At 41.9% G+C, this 17405-nt stretch overlaps 1 protein-coding gene across 1 annotated transcript in view; it reads right to left on the bottom strand.

Moving 5' to 3' along the window:
* COL6A5 (collagen type VI alpha 5 chain) overlaps positions 1-17405 on the bottom strand; it is a 115009-nt gene that overhangs the window by 32759 nt on the left and 64845 nt on the right. The window contains 10 exon segments of the mRNA XM_020987253.2: positions 1845-1856; positions 3717-3753; positions 3849-3884; positions 5130-5192; positions 6856-6918; positions 11017-11052; positions 11174-11224; positions 12421-12483; positions 13076-13138; positions 14973-15035. Coding sequence (XP_020842912.1) covers positions 1845-1856; positions 3717-3753; positions 3849-3884; positions 5130-5192; positions 6856-6918; positions 11017-11052; positions 11174-11224; positions 12421-12483; positions 13076-13138; positions 14973-15035 — 487 coding nt within the window.

The raw sequence follows: 17405 nt of genomic DNA, 5'->3' as shown, positions 1-17405 counted from the left end.
GAAATGGCAAACCACCCCAGGATCTTTGCCAAGAAAACCCCGTGGGGTGGACTGCACACCACCACCACGACAGCAGCTGTTCTCTGAAAGCAGTAAATAGGTCAGCCTGCTGTGCACCAGCCAGAGGCCGTGAGGCTCTAAAACATAGGTCAGCGATGGCAGGGTTCATCTTCCACCATGATATCAAAACAGCTGAGGAGTCAAGGAATGAAGCTGTGACTAAATCCTAGAGGGAAGGATGAAGGAATCAGCAAACTATGTATGCACCTGGCTAATAGTCAGAGATGTCCCCATGAGCAATGAGCTGCCACAATAATAGGTGACATCATATGGAACTTTAAGGTTTGCAAAGCTCTTCATACATACATGCATAATCACATACATATGTATGTGCATGCATGTGCATGCATTTCTATATTCCATTTGGTTCTTATGTTGACTCTGAATGGTTAGTGTTATCAATTACCCACATTTTACAGATAGGGAAACTGAGGTTCAAAAAGTTCAAGTGATTTTTTTTCAGAGTCACACAGATAACTACATGTCCTTGGTGGGGTTTGAAGCCAGGCCTTGTTGATTCAGTTCAGTGATGTATCAACTATGCTATTCCTTTATGTAATTCCCTTTTGCTTGTGGTCCTTCAGGCTTGCTAGGGTTGTCATAGATGGCATTCTCAGTCAGGGTCAGGTTAGACTAAAGAGGAATTCTGAGGTCTAAGGTTCCAACTCTGCACCTCCATCAAACCAGCATAGGGTTGAGGAGCTGGACTTCGTTCCCGTGCAAAAACAACCGCATCAGCAAATAGCGATAGGATCTAGTACCAGGCACAGCAGTATGGGCATCAAATCAAAGGGACAGCCAGCCACTGGCATCAACCATGTGATTGAAAATGAAACCGTTCCCGTCCTGAAGAAGCTTACATTCTATTAGAGGAAACACCTATCTATAAATGTGTGTATGTGCGTGTGTGTACACAGAGATACATATATGCAAACATACCTATGTAGGTACGTTTATATAGGTACACATATATATGTATACATATGTGTGTGCAAAACAGAAAACAAATACCAGGTTAATTTGGAGGGGGGAAATACTTACAGCTTGGAAAATCAAGAAAGCTTTTGAAAACAAGGGGGTGCTTGAGTTGAGTTTTGAGGGAGGAAGGGACTCAAGGAGGAAGAGGGGAGGAGACAGTTCCTTCCAAGTATGTGGGCAAACCAGGGCAAGGCAGGGAGATAGGGGTGCCTTGTGTGAGGAAAGCTAGACCAGGAGTTCTTTACTTTTTGAAGACATAGACTTCTTTGGAAATCTGGGAAAGCCAAAGGATCCCCTAAAAAATGTTCTTAAATGCATAAAGTAAAATACATAGGATTACAAAGAAAGCCAATTATATTGAAATACAACCATGAAAATATTTTTTAAAACCCAATTTCTCAAATCTTAAGTTGAGAACCCTTGAGTTGGAAGGTCAGTCTGAAGGGACTGCAAAGAACAGAAACTTGTGAAAAGCTTTAAAAGCTAAAAAGAAAAGTTCACATATGATTCCAAAAGCAACTCAGGGTTTACTGGATGGGGGAGTAACATGGTTAGAGCTGTGCTTTAAGAAAATCATTTTAACAGCTGTGGGGGGGGGGACCAGTGTGGCAAGAAATTTGAGGCTGGGATTTTAATTAGGAGGCCATTGTAATAGCCCTGGTATGAGAGGATGAAGACTTGGTGATGGTCATATGAATAGGCAGAGGAGGAGAAATTCAAGAGATGTTATGGAGGGGGAAAATGATTAGATTTGGCAATGCAATAACCATTTCAATAAAAAACAAAGTATAATAATGAAAACTTACCTTCCCAACAGGCTGTAAAAATGAGAGTGAGTGAGTGAAAAAGAGAGAGACAGAAAGAGAGAGAGAGAGAGAATATTAATGTTTTTGGAATAAAATATTAAGAAAAAATGATTAAAGCCAAATTTTACTATTTTACTATTACATTTTTTCTAGCTCTATGTGGTCCTACTTTTTAGATGCAAGAAAACCAAGGTGAGATTTAAAATGAAGAGACTAGCCTCTCACTGAAATTTAAATTGATTTTTCTCCCTTCCTTATAAACTATAGCTGAAAGTATTTTCATAGGATCTTGTGCTGAAAACTGAAGAACAGCCATTCGTCTTTTAAGTACAAGCCTAAGCTTCCGATTTAGTGACAAGGTCTCCAAAATTCAATTCATTTGATTCCACAGTACACATGTAGGGCCTTTTGAGACTAAGGCTGGCTGCTAGACCAAAATCTGTCATCTAATTGTTTTCCCTGAAGAACATCCAGACAATTTCTATTCTCCTGAAGAGCCTCAGGGAATTCCAAATGAGCCTGCGTTTGGCCACCAAGCTCCCTTTGTATGGTGGAGTTTGATTCCCATCCAGCAGAAATGAGGAACTTTCCCCAGGGTTACTTCCACCAAAACAGCTTGTGCTTCCCTTTAAATGTTGGGTTTGCTTTTTAAAGTCTAAGATAAAGCAAGAGATATGGTTGAAAAAGCTCACAGAAAATTGACCTAGTTATTTTTTCCAAGTCTATTTTATTAATTTATTGAGAATCGAGAAACATTCAGATTTTGTCCCCAGCAAGCTTTCTTTCCATGCATCACATTCAATTACAACTAGGTGCCAAATAGTGAGAATAATGCATCCCATTAAGTGATCACATTATTTGAATTCTCACTGGAGACTTCCACTGGGCTGCTACCAATGGCCATCTTTTACATTGAATACATGCAACCACTTCATGGTATTCATTATTCACACTAATTGGGGCCTAACTGTAAATTCAATGAACATTTATCAAGCTCCTATTATGTACAATTCACTATGCTAGGTGCTGGTATACAAAGACCAAAACTAGAAGCCTCTTCCTTCAAATGACAAGTTTAATACGAACATAGTTTCTTCTTCCTTCCTCCCTTCCTTCCTCCTTTCCTTCCTTCCTCCTTTCCTTCCTTCCTCCTTTCCTTCCTCCTTTCCTTCCTTCCTTCCTTCCTTCCTTCCTTCCTTCCTTCCTTCCTTCCTTCCTTCCTTCCTTCCTTCCTTCCTTCCTTCCTTCCTTCCTTCCTCCTTTCCTTCCGTCCGTCCTTCCTTCCTTCCTTCCTTTTTGTCTGGACCTTAGATTTCATCCATTCAGGTTTCTTGTAGTGTGGAAACTCTCTCCTCCGACACATATTGGTAACTCGTGGGAACCTTATAGTCATAAAGAGTGTCCTAGAGGCAATGGGAGGTTAAGTGATCATATCACACAGCCTAGTATCACTCAGAGTCAAGACTTCCTGACTTCCTTCCTCTTTCGATGAATAGAATATCCTAATATCGATCTAGGTTAGCATTTGCCTGATTCTGTCATAAATGAGCTACTAAGAATCTGAATACTACATGATGCTTGAATGTAAACCACCATTTTTCAGGTCTTCCTGCCACCAGGCCCTGTGCTCTCACCACTGCACCACTCAGCTAAATCTGATAGGGTTAGATTTGACTCATTGTTATAGCCTATTGCGATGCTTTTTGGATGGTGAGAGCATCAGCTAATGATCAGCTCTCCCTTCTTCCTGTCATCTGTACCATCTCCAAATATGATGAGTAGGTCGGCTATATTTTGAGCCCTACTGACTTCCATGTGCCTGTATGCTAAGAATTGATATTTTGGTCTCATTTGTGAAACCAGAATACTCACGACTATGATCTCTCAGGAAATTAAGAAGCTCACATTCCTGAAAGACAAGAAAAGGGGGCAATGAGCAATGAGTACTGCTCACGTCTGGACGGATGAGTTGGAGACAAAAGGCTGGGTGAGAGAGGTACCTACCGAACTTAGAGGCTGTCCCTTCATGCCTTTAGGACCCTGGAAAAGCAGGAAGCAGGTTATTGGTATGTGTGCAAGATTACTTTGTACAAATTCTTAAGCTTTAACTATGTAACTGAAGGGAATAATGCATTCTTAATTTTGACCAACAATTAGACATCTCAGAGCACCCACTGCAATGCCTTGTGCGTGGCTGGTGCTCTTAGGATGACAGATTTAGAGATGAGAAACCATCCAGTCACTCTGCCTCTGTACACCTTCCCCATTTTACAGGTGATGAAACTCAAGCTCAGAGAGGCCCTAGGATCATGGAGTTGGAGCTTGAAGGACCTTAGAGACCATTGAATCCAACAAGGAGGAAGCTCAGGCTCAGAGTTGCCTGGGGTCATCCAGTTAGGAAGTGGCAGAGTCAGGATTAGAACTTGCCTAGGTACTCTTTCCATTGTACCACACCCATATTAAGTATTCTTTAAATGAATGAATATTAGCTAGCACAAGCTGGGTCAGAGGATAACATCTGAGGCCTTGGCTCAGCGAGGCTTTGTCCATACAAGGCAAGTGTATTTCAGCATATTGGCTCACTTAGATCAACATATCTCCTCTCCAGCCTGCCCACCTTGGCTCACCCCAGATGTGATGCGCTGAAGTGAAAGGAATCTGCTGCCGGGCGGAGCAGTATTTGTCTACATGAGGCAATGCTTGAAAGGAATAACATTCAAGAAGCAAGCTTAAACATTCCAGGTCGTAAAAACCAAGAATACCAAGAACTGGATTTGAATGGAAATGAAAAAGGGTGGGCATATCACAAAACAAGAATCAAAATCAGAGAAAGGAGTTGCTTTCAAAATTTTGCAAGTTTGACATAAACACCTATTTGGTTTTTTATTACGGAGTTAATTTTAGGCCAGAAAGTCAAGGGTAGTTGCAAATCAGAGAGCAAGCAGCCTAGAGTGATCAGGTACCAGGAGATCTCCACAGAGATGCCTAGAGCACAGTTGAAATTAGTTAGAGAAGGCTTCCTGGAGGTAGTGAGTACTCACTCATCTAAAAAAATCCTGAACCTTCTTTCTCATTCTCATTCCTATTCTCTTTCACTAGGATAAAAAGAGTCAAGCAAGTGGGAATTTTCCCAGTAGCCTCCAAGGACCACTCACTCTTTTGTTTCTTTTCAGAGGAAAGAGAACAATAGTGTCAAATGTTATAGCATCCCAGCTTTGTGAGGGACTTTGAATGAAAAAAAAAATCGTCACCAGAGTACTGTTTACTAACTACGGAAATACTTACCCTTGGCCCCGCAGGTCCCGGAGCGCCAGGAAAGCCAATTTCACCCTTTGGACCCGGGCCAAACTACAGAAGAAAACATGTTACAGATACCATCAACCCGTGTAGCTTGACATAAACATAAAGATCCAGATGCTATACAAGGAAATATTAAAGGATAATTATAAGGCACTTATTAAAGTCAAACTGTTTACTTATGGTGGATGAAAATGTTATCAGTGTGCTTAAAACTCAGTTTTGATAAGACTTCACAAACACAAGTCAAGGTTCATTCAGGGCAAATAAAGTGTTCACTCAGAAAGAAAAGAGCCATTCCTAAAAATGAATGACAAAACCGAACATCCTTGTTCCTTTTTAAGGTTTCCCCAACTGCTCATATAGGGATGTGTTTTTGGCTGCACATTTGACACATAAATTTTTTTAAGGAGACAAAGTGAACAAGAGAAACAATCTGACTATCATATGAAGAGACCTAATAAAAAACCTCCAACCTGAAAAAAAAATGAAGAAAAAGCATCAGTCACCAACACAAGGAGGGAACTGGAAAGGTCAGCCATTTACACAGCTCAGGATGATGGACTTGGGCACTAATGAAATTTATCCAGTCAAGTGGAAAGCACCCGGCTGCTGCCAACCTTTTCACTCTAAGAATGATGCCCATGACTGAATTCATATATAAAAATGAAAATGCACCTTTTATCTCTGTGCTTTTCTTATTGGAAGAATATTCTTCCAGAAAATGAATAAGTGTCTGGCCTCCCCAAATGACCTTGGGTTAGGGAGAGCAGAATCATCAGAAAACTCAAAAAAGATGCAGAAGGAAAGAAGACAGCTTCTCTTCTATTCAGATAGATCACATGTAAGGAGACAGCATTCAGAATATAGTACAAAAGTCAAGAACTTTGTTGTTGGCAGATATACATATGCATTATACACATAAACACACACGTGTAATTCAATAAAGGCAGGAATGTGGGAGGGGGAGGGATACTGGAAGATGACCTTGCCTTTTCCGCCTTGGTTCTGGTCTCCAGCTTCATTTGAATGTTAATCAAAGCAGATTTTGGAAGTGAGGCTCAAGGAAGCACCTCAGTTTCCATATTACCCCTATGTTTGTTTGTTTTTGTTTTTGTTTTTTTTCTAACAGAGGCCCTAAAATGGGTAGGAAGATACAGGATCCCAATTAGGGATGCAATGCAAATCAAAAGGAATTTCCTGTATGTTAGTCAGATTGTTATTTGAGATCACGGGCTTAAAATCAGTCTTAGACACAGCCTAACAACCTTAGTGTGAGGACAGCCTGGCCAACTTTTGTTGTCTTCATAGCTAGATTATCAGCCTCCCTTTACAGAGAGAGGGGCTTTCTAAGGACCATTACAGATAATGCTATGTTCTGGACCTTAATATAAGCTAACAAATAGTTGAGGAAATTAGCATTAATACAAACAAGCCCCAAAGATTCACCACTTCAACACTGCATAAATTCATGGAATTTTGGAGCTAGAAAAGTCCTTGGAGATCATTTAGTCCAAACCAAATCTGTAGGAATGGATGAACTAAGACCCAGGGAAATTAAATGATTTGTCCAAGGTTACATAGCTATCTACTGGCAGATTAGATGCCCTAAGGAATCACAAACAATCTAAACTATTTTTTAAATGTAACAGCCAGATTAATTTATTAAAAAATAAACAAGAACCTAATATCCCAGGGAAGTTAGCCTACTTACTGCGAGTCCTCTGAATCCTTTAGGTCCAGCTTCCCCTTGAATTCCTGGGTCACCAACATCACCCTAGTGAATCAGATAAGAGTAAAATTGAAAAGAGGAAAATAGACAGTATCTTTAATAATAATTGATATTTATATAATGCTTGAAGGTTTGCAAAGTGCTCAGCACGTAGTAGGCATTTAATAAATCCCGGTTGGTTGAATGATTGAAGGAGATAATCATTACTCAAATTCTTGTTTTTTAAGCTTTACGATAATACAATAATTCAATAATCAAATGAGTTGACCAGAGTGTAAATACTGTGATTAAAGCTAAGTACTTCCTTCATTGGTGTGGGTGTAACTTTTCTAGTTGGTTAAAGTTCTCTTTCTGATATGTGGTTCATTGGAGGTGATAGTCCTCAAGGTTCCCCAGATGGCCAGTTGCTGTCCTTATCACCTGGCCTTCTTTCAGTGTTCAACTTTGGGTAATTAATAACCTCCTCAATGTGACTTTTCAGCATTTGATTCTTTTGAGGCTGAAAACACTTGCTATATGGCATTTGGAAAGCTTCTGACATTTACTGATTGTGTTACCCTGTGCAAATCACTTAACCCCTCTTGACCTCAGTTTTGTCATCTGTAAAATGAGGATAATAATAGCTCTTACTTCCCAGACTGGATGTGAGGATAAAATGAGATAATATTTACAAAGCACTTTGTAAACCTTAAGGCATTATATAACTGCTAGCTATTATTATAATTCTATTTATCCTTAAATGTTGGTATTTTTGCCTATTGACATTAACATTCCACCCCACTGATTTTTGTTGTTCAGTCAAGTCCAACTCTTTGTGACCCCATGGACCATATTATGTCAGGCCCTTCCATCCTCCACTATCTCTCGAAGTCTGTCCAAGTTCATGTTTGTTGTTCCATGACACCATCTATCTCTGATATCGATCATGATACCATCTCATCCTCTGCCATCCCCCCCCTTTCCTTTTGCCTTCAATCTTTTCCAACATCAAGGTCTTTTCCAATGAGTCCTATCCAACTCTTCATGATCCTTTTTTGGGGTTTTCTTGGCAGAGATACTGGAGTGGTTTGCCATTTCCTTCTCCAGCTCATTTAAAGATGAGGAGCTGGGGCAAATAGGGTTAAATAACTTTCCCAGGTTCACATAGTTAGTAACTGTGATTTGCACTCAGGAGGATGAATCTTCATGACTAGACCCAGTACTCTATCCACTGCGCCACCTAGCTGCCCAAGGATAGATTACTGAAGATGAAAGAAATTCCATTGAGAATTTATTGAAGGAACAATTATTTTCTAAATCTTCCACTAAAGATCTCCTCTGATACCTCACTGTGGCACAGAAGTGGCTCTGGGTTCGAAGGATTATGGTGGTAGCATGGCCATAGATTGTGTGTGTTCACCTGTGAAATGTCTGTTGCCACTACTCTCCTTCAGCAAACTGGCTTACTTGCATTTCTCCATACAACATACTCTATCTTCTGACTTTGAGAATTTGCATGGGCTGTTCTTCCCCTTTCCCCCCATCTGTGTCTGGAATGCACTCTCTCTCTTCACCACCACCTCACAGAATTCCTAGTATACGGGTAAGGTTCAGCTGAGTAAGTTGATATCACCCTAAAATTTAATGTCAAAAAGACTAGTCTTAAATCATTTATCAGGTGAGGATATGTCTTGTTCACTCGATGTGAATGAGGCTTGGAGACTTCTTGAATCAAAGATATTTCAGTTAGATGCAACAGGAAGCCAGTTCCAGTTGGGTGAGGGACTTGATCCCACCCAGAGAAGCATATTTAAAAGGAGAGGCTGGTCCAGAGCAGAGGAGAGATGTCAAGGGTATAGCCACAGAGAGGAGGATGAGCGGGAAAGAATCAGCAGCTCAGGAACAATTGGCAAAAGGAGGAAAGTACAGCAGACCTGAGATGCAACAGAGGAGGGAGAGTGAGGAAGGCCTTTGGCCCAAGGGGCCCTTTAGAGCAGAAGACAAGGCTGATACCACCACTCATACCCAAACCCTCAAAGACTGAAGGAACTTCCAAGAAAGGTCTCCTTTTTTCCAGCTTCCTCTTTCAGGGCCTCTCTCTTACCAGTCATTGCAATATGCTCTGCTTGTCCTCTACCCAAACATTTCTATTGTCCTAAATTTTGCCTCAACCACAAAGAGTCCCGTGGAGTTAGCAAGAGACAAAGATAAATTTTAATTGAGAAAGAGAATCAAACCTCTGCCTAACTATTAGGAATCTTCCTAACTGGGGACTTGAAGTGAATGTCATGATATTCCTAACTTTTCATTTAATATAAATTCCCTAAAGTAGCAGAGCAGGGAATCAGGTGGACCTGAGAGGTCTACTGCATCACCCCAGGCTCCAAATGAGCTAATTATTGTAATGGCGCCAAGACAGCTTCCTCAAAGCTTAGCTCTAGTGCTGAAGCCCATCCTGATCCTCTCCCCAGTTGCTAGTGTCTTCCCCTTCCCCCAAAAGTACTTTGTACATATTTTGTATTTCATTTTTATACACATTTGCCCCTCAATAGAACATAAGGACCTTAAGGGGAGGGCTGCTTTGTCCTTCCTTTTGTATCCCCAGTATCCCCTTAATACATGCTTGTCCAGGCAAAGTAACTCATGACAATGGTCTATAAAGTCTGTGTTAATAAAGGGAGTCCAGTAATGGGATACTTGAAGCTCTGAAGCATTTTCCCAGTCACATAGATACTACTGAGAGCAGGGAAACATGTCTTATGTTTGTGGAGATGGGGGGTGGGGAAGAAGTGGAGAGGTGTTACCTATGCGCAAGGTATTTTTTTCTCTTACTGGTTAATACAAGGGTCCAAATGCTCACCAGTAGTCACATACCTGTTTTAATAGCTGTAGACTACAATTTCTGTCCAAATAACCTATGAACAAGGCCTGTAGGTATGTTTATGCATCTGACCTAATTAATAATTTCAACTAGATGTCATTGTTGATAGAGTCCACTGCAAGTAGACTTAGGAAGACCTGAATTCAGATCCTGAGTAAGCCAAAGCAAGTCACTCTTTCTGCTTCAGTTTCCTTATCCATAAAATAAAGCAGATACTTTATTAAAGAGTTGTTGCTAGGCTCAAATGAGATAACTTATGTAAAGTGCTTTGCAAAGCCTGACCCCATTAGGGGTTTTCTTGGCAAAGATACTAGAGTGATTTACCACTTTAGCTCATTTTACAAATGAGGAAACTGAGGCAAACAGGGTGAAGTGACTTGCCCAGGGTCACACAGCTAATAAACGTCTGGGGTCAGATTTGAACTCATGGAAGATGGGTCTTCCCACTGCTCTATTCACTGCACCACAATATGTAGTACAATGTAATAGATCATCATTTCAAGATGGCGAGAGTATTCACAACTAGGGGACAATCAAGATAGGGCTTGTGGAGAAGAAGCCAGTTGGGTCGTCCTCTGAAGGAGGACTGGGGATTCTGGGAAATGTTGTTGTTCATCCTTTGTTCTTAAAGAGGACCAATGACATCAGGAGGGTGATGTCTTGACTTGCAAGTGAATTGGATTTAAGTGAGGCAGGGCTGTGCAAAGTCACCAGCCTCACTCTGTCCTCCAGAGCCATCAGGGGCCAGTGGCAAGACATAAACCAGGATAACTGGAGATGGACCCAGATGCAGTGGGAGGCCTTTTTAAGCCAACATCTTTTCTGGGAGAAGTAGAAGAGAAGGAATTGTACCTCGGGGGAATAGCTAGCAGGCCAATTTTTATCAGAATAAAGAGTGTATGGGGGCAGCTAGGTGGTACAGTGGATAATAGAGCGCTGGCCCTGGATTCAGGAGGACCTGAGTTCAAATCCAGCCTCAGACACATAACACTTACTAGCTGTGTGACCCTGGGCAAGTCACTTAACCCCTGCCTAGCCAAAAAAAAAGAGTGTATAAAGGATAGTAATATGAAATAATGCTGGAAAGGTGGATGACAAAATGTAAATTTAAGAAAACCCTTTCCTATCTAGAAAACAATGCTTACCCAGGGTTGTCTTCTACTATATTTCACTATGCACCCAAGAGGAAGTACCTCTGGCTATTTGTCTCCCCCTCTGCCCTCAAACAGATAAATAGATGTTTCCTATTACAGTAACTGCAATTTAAGTGAAGCTTCAGGTACCTGGTTCCCACTGTCTCCCGGTTGTCCTCTTGGGCCCTGTAATTTGCAAGATAGAAAAAGAATAAACAAGTGTAGGCAGATCATTACTCAGTGCATTTGTACACAGGTTTTTTTTGATTCACCAAGTGAGAAAAGCTGTCAATCTTTTAGTAATTACCTTTGCTCCTTTCCTTCCCTGGCGGCCATAGCCTGCAATGCCCAAGTCTCCCTGTGAACATAGGAATGAATTTCAAATTTACTGCATTCACTGTTTCTTACGTCTCATGTGCAGATACACCTGTCCAGGAGAAGGAGACCCTGGTAGGACTGGTCACTAGCCAAGTTAACATGGTATCAGAAAAGTGTCTTTGGAATAGTCATCCAAGAACCTGCTTAGTCAACTCAGGTCCACTCCCAAGGTGAAAGGGTTGGAGGAAGTGATGAGGGTCATCCAGGATAGCTAGATGGCAGAGCTGCCTCCCTGGAGATTACAGATCTGCTCCAGGAAGCCATGACCCAGAGACACCAAAGGAAAGGATGCATCCAGGGAAATTTCTCAACCTCTATTCTGACCTCGTGGTTTTTTGCCATAGCAAAAGTTGCTCCAAGTGAAGAGGAGCAGAGGAGATTAAGACTTCCTGGCAAGCATTCAGAGTTCCAGTGTATTTCCAACATTTTATCCTAAAAACTAACTCAGCATCTCTCCCTATAACTTTGTCCTATAAGCCAACCCTGATTACGGATTTAGAGAATTGGAAAAGACCTCAGCGACCATGGAGTCCAAGTCATACGTGAAAAGAAATCACCACTAGAACCTAACGAACAAGAGCCATCCAGCCTTTGCTTGAATACCTCCCAGGAGGGGAACTCACCACTCCTCCAGGCAGCCCATCCCCCAATGGGACAGCTAACTGTTAGAGCACCAGGCCTAAGTAAAGACTCATCTTCCCTTCCCCAGGCCTGTCCATCTCCTTTCTACCATCCTGTTCATCTCTGGTTGGATGTGGGAAGAAAAAAGCAATCTTTTATTTTCCTCTGAAAAGCAGGTCTAGTTAGGAGAGTAAGTGGTATGACTTGTAGAGGCTCTAAGTAAGGGTTCTGAACCTTTTGTGTGTCGTAGACCCCTCTGGCAGTCCAGTCAAGACCACGGAACCCATCTCAGAAAAGTGTGAGTAAATATATCAAGCAAAATATATAAAATCACAGAGGAAACCAATGAGGTTAAATATAATTTTCAAAAATAAGTTCATAGACCCCAGGTTAAGATTCCATTCCCTAAGAGAATATTTTGACAACCACTGTCCAAATCCATCTGATCCTCAGAGAACTTGGGTCCCCAAGAAACACAGACTCTCTCAGTTAGGTCCCTTCTTCCCCTCTCAGAGTAGAGGATTGTTGACAAGAAAGTAACCCCCAGACTCAAACCTGCATTCCACGTGATCCGGTTGGCCCCATGGTTCCTTTATCACCTGGAACTCCCGGTTCTCCCTAGGGCATCAATTGAGAACAGTGAATGCCTGATAAAAAGTGACCCAGCTTTCAGAAGAGGGTTCACCAGAGGCCCCATGGACAAGTGCCCACGGGCTCTCTCAGTGCAGGGCAAAGGGCTCACTAGCTAGCATTGGGAGGTCTTGACAAAAGGATCGTCATAGATGGTGCAGAAGGTTTCTCTCTAACACCTACAGGGCATGTGTACTGGTCTCTTATAACACATAAATATTGCTGTTCTGAGTATTAAAAAATAGGAGGAAAAAGAGAATTTGGCAACCCCAGGAGAAGCTTCTTGGAACTCACACCATTACTTCAGAAGAGGCATGGAAAGAGGAGACCTGGGCATCTTGTTCCAACTCTAGCCCTAACCAGTCTGGCCATCCAAGGGAGTCACTCTCCAAACTTGAATTTCCTCATCTATAAATTAATTCTTATAATAATTCTATGAGATGATGAAACTGAGGCTGAGAAGGTGACTTGCCCAGGGTCACACAGCTAGTAAAGATCAGCACCAGGATTCAAACCCAGGTCTTCCCAAGCTCAGTGTGCCACCACACCATCTTCCAAATATAAAAGAAATAAGACCTACCTTCCTTCCTAATGTTCCAGGTTTTCCAGGACTCCCTTTAGTCCCTGCTGATCCAGAAGACCCCTGAAGTGACAGGTGAGATACAGAAATTTGTGAAAAAGAAAGCTTTAGAAACCCCACTAGAAATTGTTCCCTTCATTATGTTTGTGCACTAAGACAGTACTTACAAGCCTCCTTCAAAAAGAACTAGTTCCACCTAATGAAAAGACCCAATGAGGGAAAATTGCTACCGTGGAGGGACATTTGACCCAAAGGAAGAACTAGAAGGAGGCTGATGGTATCAGGAACCTGGGAAGAAGGTGGCCTTGCCATTAATGAGAAAGAAGGCCTGTGTTCCAATCCTGCCTGTTGGTTAATCAACACACGGCCTGTTTCTCTTTTTACCCCTCTGTAAAGGGGGATTAATTCTCACCCATTTCTAACCCATCTCAAGAGGATCATAGCAAGATAAACCTGCATACAGACAACTAACTTTCAACCAACCAATTCCAGGGTAAATAGCAATGGTGTGGATAAAAGAAAATACCATATAGACTCTCTCTGCCTCCATCTCTGTGTCTCTGTCTCTCTTTGTCTCTGTTTATTTATATATATACACACGTATACGTATATCTACATGTGCGTATGTATATATGCATGTGTATATATAGATATGTTTATATATACATCATATAAATATAATAAATTAATTATAGCATAAAATATATAATTATAATATACATATACATATAATTTTTTAAAGCCTCCTCTTCTATGCAACTTTGGAATGACTGACATTAAGTGGTAGGATTTCTACAAAAGTTATGCTAAGGTTAAACTGGGTTTGTGTTCTCTGAAGGCATGCTAAATGTATCTCAGAACACCTGTAGCCCAGGTGTTTAGGGGCAGGGTAGATGTGATCTAATTCTCCTGTGAAAGAAGCCAAGGGTCTGCTTCCAGGAAGGCATGATGATATGTAATGGAAGTGCCTTAGAGCATGTATAGACATTCTGTACCTGGGTCCAGTCCACTCTGTATGAAGAGAAGGTTTATTGATTACCTGTGTAGTTTAGGATCAGGGGGCTTTCAAAGAGCTACCTATGGTCAATCTCTTGGTGTGGGCTCTTTTCCAGACCTGCTAGCATTGGAGAAGGAAGATGAACTGCTGAGGGTCTCTGGGTAGGGGCAATGCCCCAGGTGCCCTCTCACCTACAGCAGGCATGAAACCAATAGTCCATGGCCCTGCTCTTGCTTCTCACTCTGTTCTGCTGGTAGATAAAGGAGATTTGGCTATAGTCCAGTCAACTTTGAAAGGTCAGGAGAGTGAGTCACCAAGAAGTCTGAGAAGGGAATCTCTGTTAGGTTTGGCTGGCTCATCAACCAGGTTGACATCAAGTCTCCAAGGAGAAGAATGACCTTTAGGACCCAGGCCAGTGAGAGCTGGGAGCTGAGACCCAGACTCATCCCAGCAGCAATGCTGCAATTGGGCACAAACTCGGTGGGACCAAAGCTGTCCTCAGTCTGAGCCTACTTTCCCCAGAGACAGACTGATGTAGAGGAGAATATGGCCCTGAGGTATGATGGGGATGTGTCTGTATTTCTGTTGTTATATCTGTGAAGTAAATATCCCTTTGTCAAAGCTAACCATTGGAATTGGTTTAACAGAACTAGAGTGTTAATCATTGGTGGCTAACCATAGGAGTGCATTGGGGGGGATATACCTGAATGCTGATGGCCTTATGGAAATGCACTCTAACCCCCCAGTGATACCCCTGGTAACCTAGGGGCAGATGTAGCCCCCCTGGCTCTTGGAGAGTAAGGCTAAAGCCCTTACTACACAAAAATTGATGACATGTTAAATAAGAAGAAAATCAATTCTTGGCATATCATCAACATGAGGTGAGGCCATCTTGCCTACCTGAGGCCCTTTGTTTCCAGGACTTCCTTTTTCTCCCTTCTGTCCAGTATTTCCAATTTGTCCCTGGTTATGACATTTGACACAAAAAAACACAGCAAGTATTTCTTCTTAGCAAGTGAAGTATGACAGGCAGAAGTGAAAAGCGTATTTTCTTGCTTGATTCTTCAAAAAGCATACCCCAACCCCACCACAAAACTCCATCCAGAAACCCTTTTTAAAAAAATTGTCCTGACATTGAAAAGCAATGGTCTGGAGTATCCAATGAAGCATCTCATCCACTCATTTGACAAACACCTGTGCAGGGAAATTCAAAGAAAGGAGCCAGCATATAAACCTCAAGCCAATGATGGTATCCCATTTGGGCATTTGTATCATTGCTGCCTTTCTAGGGCATCTTGATATTCCAAAGGTAAAAACAGCCCTAAAGCTTGAACATTGGGTGGCATCCCCAAAGGTAAAGTATCTCTTCTATGAAGCATTCCCTGTGTTCTCCCCCTCTCCAGATAACCTTTAATCAATTTGTCCGCATAGGTGTCTCCTGGTTGCATGTGTGAGTTCCCTCAGGACAAAGACTACCTTTTTTTATCATGAGAACTTGGCATAAGTCAGCATGTAATAATTTTTTTTTAAAAACTGAATTGAAAAAGTACAGTTCAATAAATCCAAGTGAAGACCACGATCAGGGTGGGAAGGTTTATTGGGCAAAGTTGGTGTCAACTACATCTTAGTTCTAATGCACAGAGACAGAAGATGGACTAAGTCAACCTAGGAACCTAGAGGATGTGAAGGGGAGGAGTGTGAAATGGTAATGGTAGGTTGATGCTAGGCTTTGAAGGGCTTTAAATAGAAGGGTAAGTGGTTTATATTAGATCTTAAAAGAAATCAGAGATCCACTGAAGGTATGTGATTGGGAATGTAGTTTCAGCAGACCCATACCCCATGGAGATTAGTTTGAGCTGTGTAGAAAGTGAGATGAGTAAGAGAGATCTTGGGCTTGAGAGAGCCAGTTATGAGGCTGTATCATAGCATATGTGTGAGGTGATGATGACCTAATCCCTTGGGATGGCACGAAGGGTGGTCCATAACTTCCAGGAACAAGGAGGTGATGGCTCTCTACTTTTCTCTGGCCTCACCAGACAACATCTGGAGTGGTCTCTTCACTTGTGGGAGCCACAGTTTAAGAAGGACATTGATTAAAGTCAGAGGAAATCCAGAGGATGGTGAAAGGCCTCAGGTCCATGACATATGAGCATGATTTAAAGGAGTAGATTATGTTTAGGCTGGATAAGAGAAGGCTATGTTCCAGTATTTGAAGGACTGTCATGCAAAAGAATTAGACTCATCCAGTCTGGCCAGAGAAAACAGCCAGCCAGTCAATAAGTATCTGGTAACTATCTACTATGTGCCAGGCATTGTGCTAAGTTCTGGACCTGTACAATGGGCAGAAGTGGCAAAAATGCCAGTTTAGGCTTGATGTCAGGAAAAACTTCATAAGAATGAATTAGAACTGTTCAAAAGTGGAATGGCTTCCCTTAAGAGAGATGGTAGGTCTTTCCTCTTTGGAAGTCTTCATGTAGAGGGTGAGTGACCATGTGTCCAGTATGATATAGTGGAGATTCCTCTGGTGGTGGGGTGGAATAGATAACTGAGCTCCCTTCCACCTCTCAAATACTGCGATGCATAATTCTGCTGTGAGGTGGAGTCAATAGGGGCTGGCAACATAAGAAATTTAGAGGATGAAGAAGGTGGTCAAATATGACCTCCAGGTTTCTCATCTGGCTGACTTAGAGGATGGGGGCCCCATTTACAGAAATAAGGAAGCTGGAAGAAGGTTAGGTTTATGCAAGAAGATAATTGGTCCAGTTTTGGACATGTGTGGTTTGAGGCCCTGGTGAAACATCTCCAAATGGAGATGCCCATCAGGCAATCAGAAATGCAAGACTAAAACTTGGGGAGGAGTTTAGGGTTAGATAATCAGATTTAGGAGTCACTTAAATATTGGTGATAATTAAACCCAAGAAAGGAGGTGAGACTATCCAGGAATAAAATTTAGAGGGAGAAAAGAAAGATAGAGGATGGGGGAGATATCCACACTGAAGAGATAAGAGGAAGATGAGGAATCAGTGAAGGATGCTGAGAAACAACTCAGTTTGGGGAATAAGGAGAGAGTGGTATTATGGAGTTACAGAATCACAGAGTCTCAAAGGCCATGCATGAACCCAACCCATGCATGAACAAAAATCACCTCTACGGCATATGAGTTGTCATCTAAGCTCTGCTCCAAAGACCACCAGTGAGGGGAAACCCAATATCTTCCAAAGCAGCTCATTCTATTTTTTCTACAGTTCTAATTGTTAGGAAGATTTTGTCAATGAAAGAGAGAGAATAGAGGAAGGGAGGGTGGTCAGCAATGTCAAATGCTACAGAGAGGCC

The sequence above is a fragment of the Phascolarctos cinereus genome, unplaced genomic scaffold (genome assembly GCF_003287225.1).
Source record: "Phascolarctos cinereus isolate Bilbo 61053 unplaced genomic scaffold, phaCin_HiC Scaffold_1;HRSCAF=81, whole genome shotgun sequence".
NCBI classification, from domain to species: domain Eukaryota; kingdom Metazoa; phylum Chordata; class Mammalia; order Diprotodontia; family Phascolarctidae; genus Phascolarctos; species Phascolarctos cinereus.
This window is presented reverse-complemented; position numbering and strand designations above follow the sequence as displayed.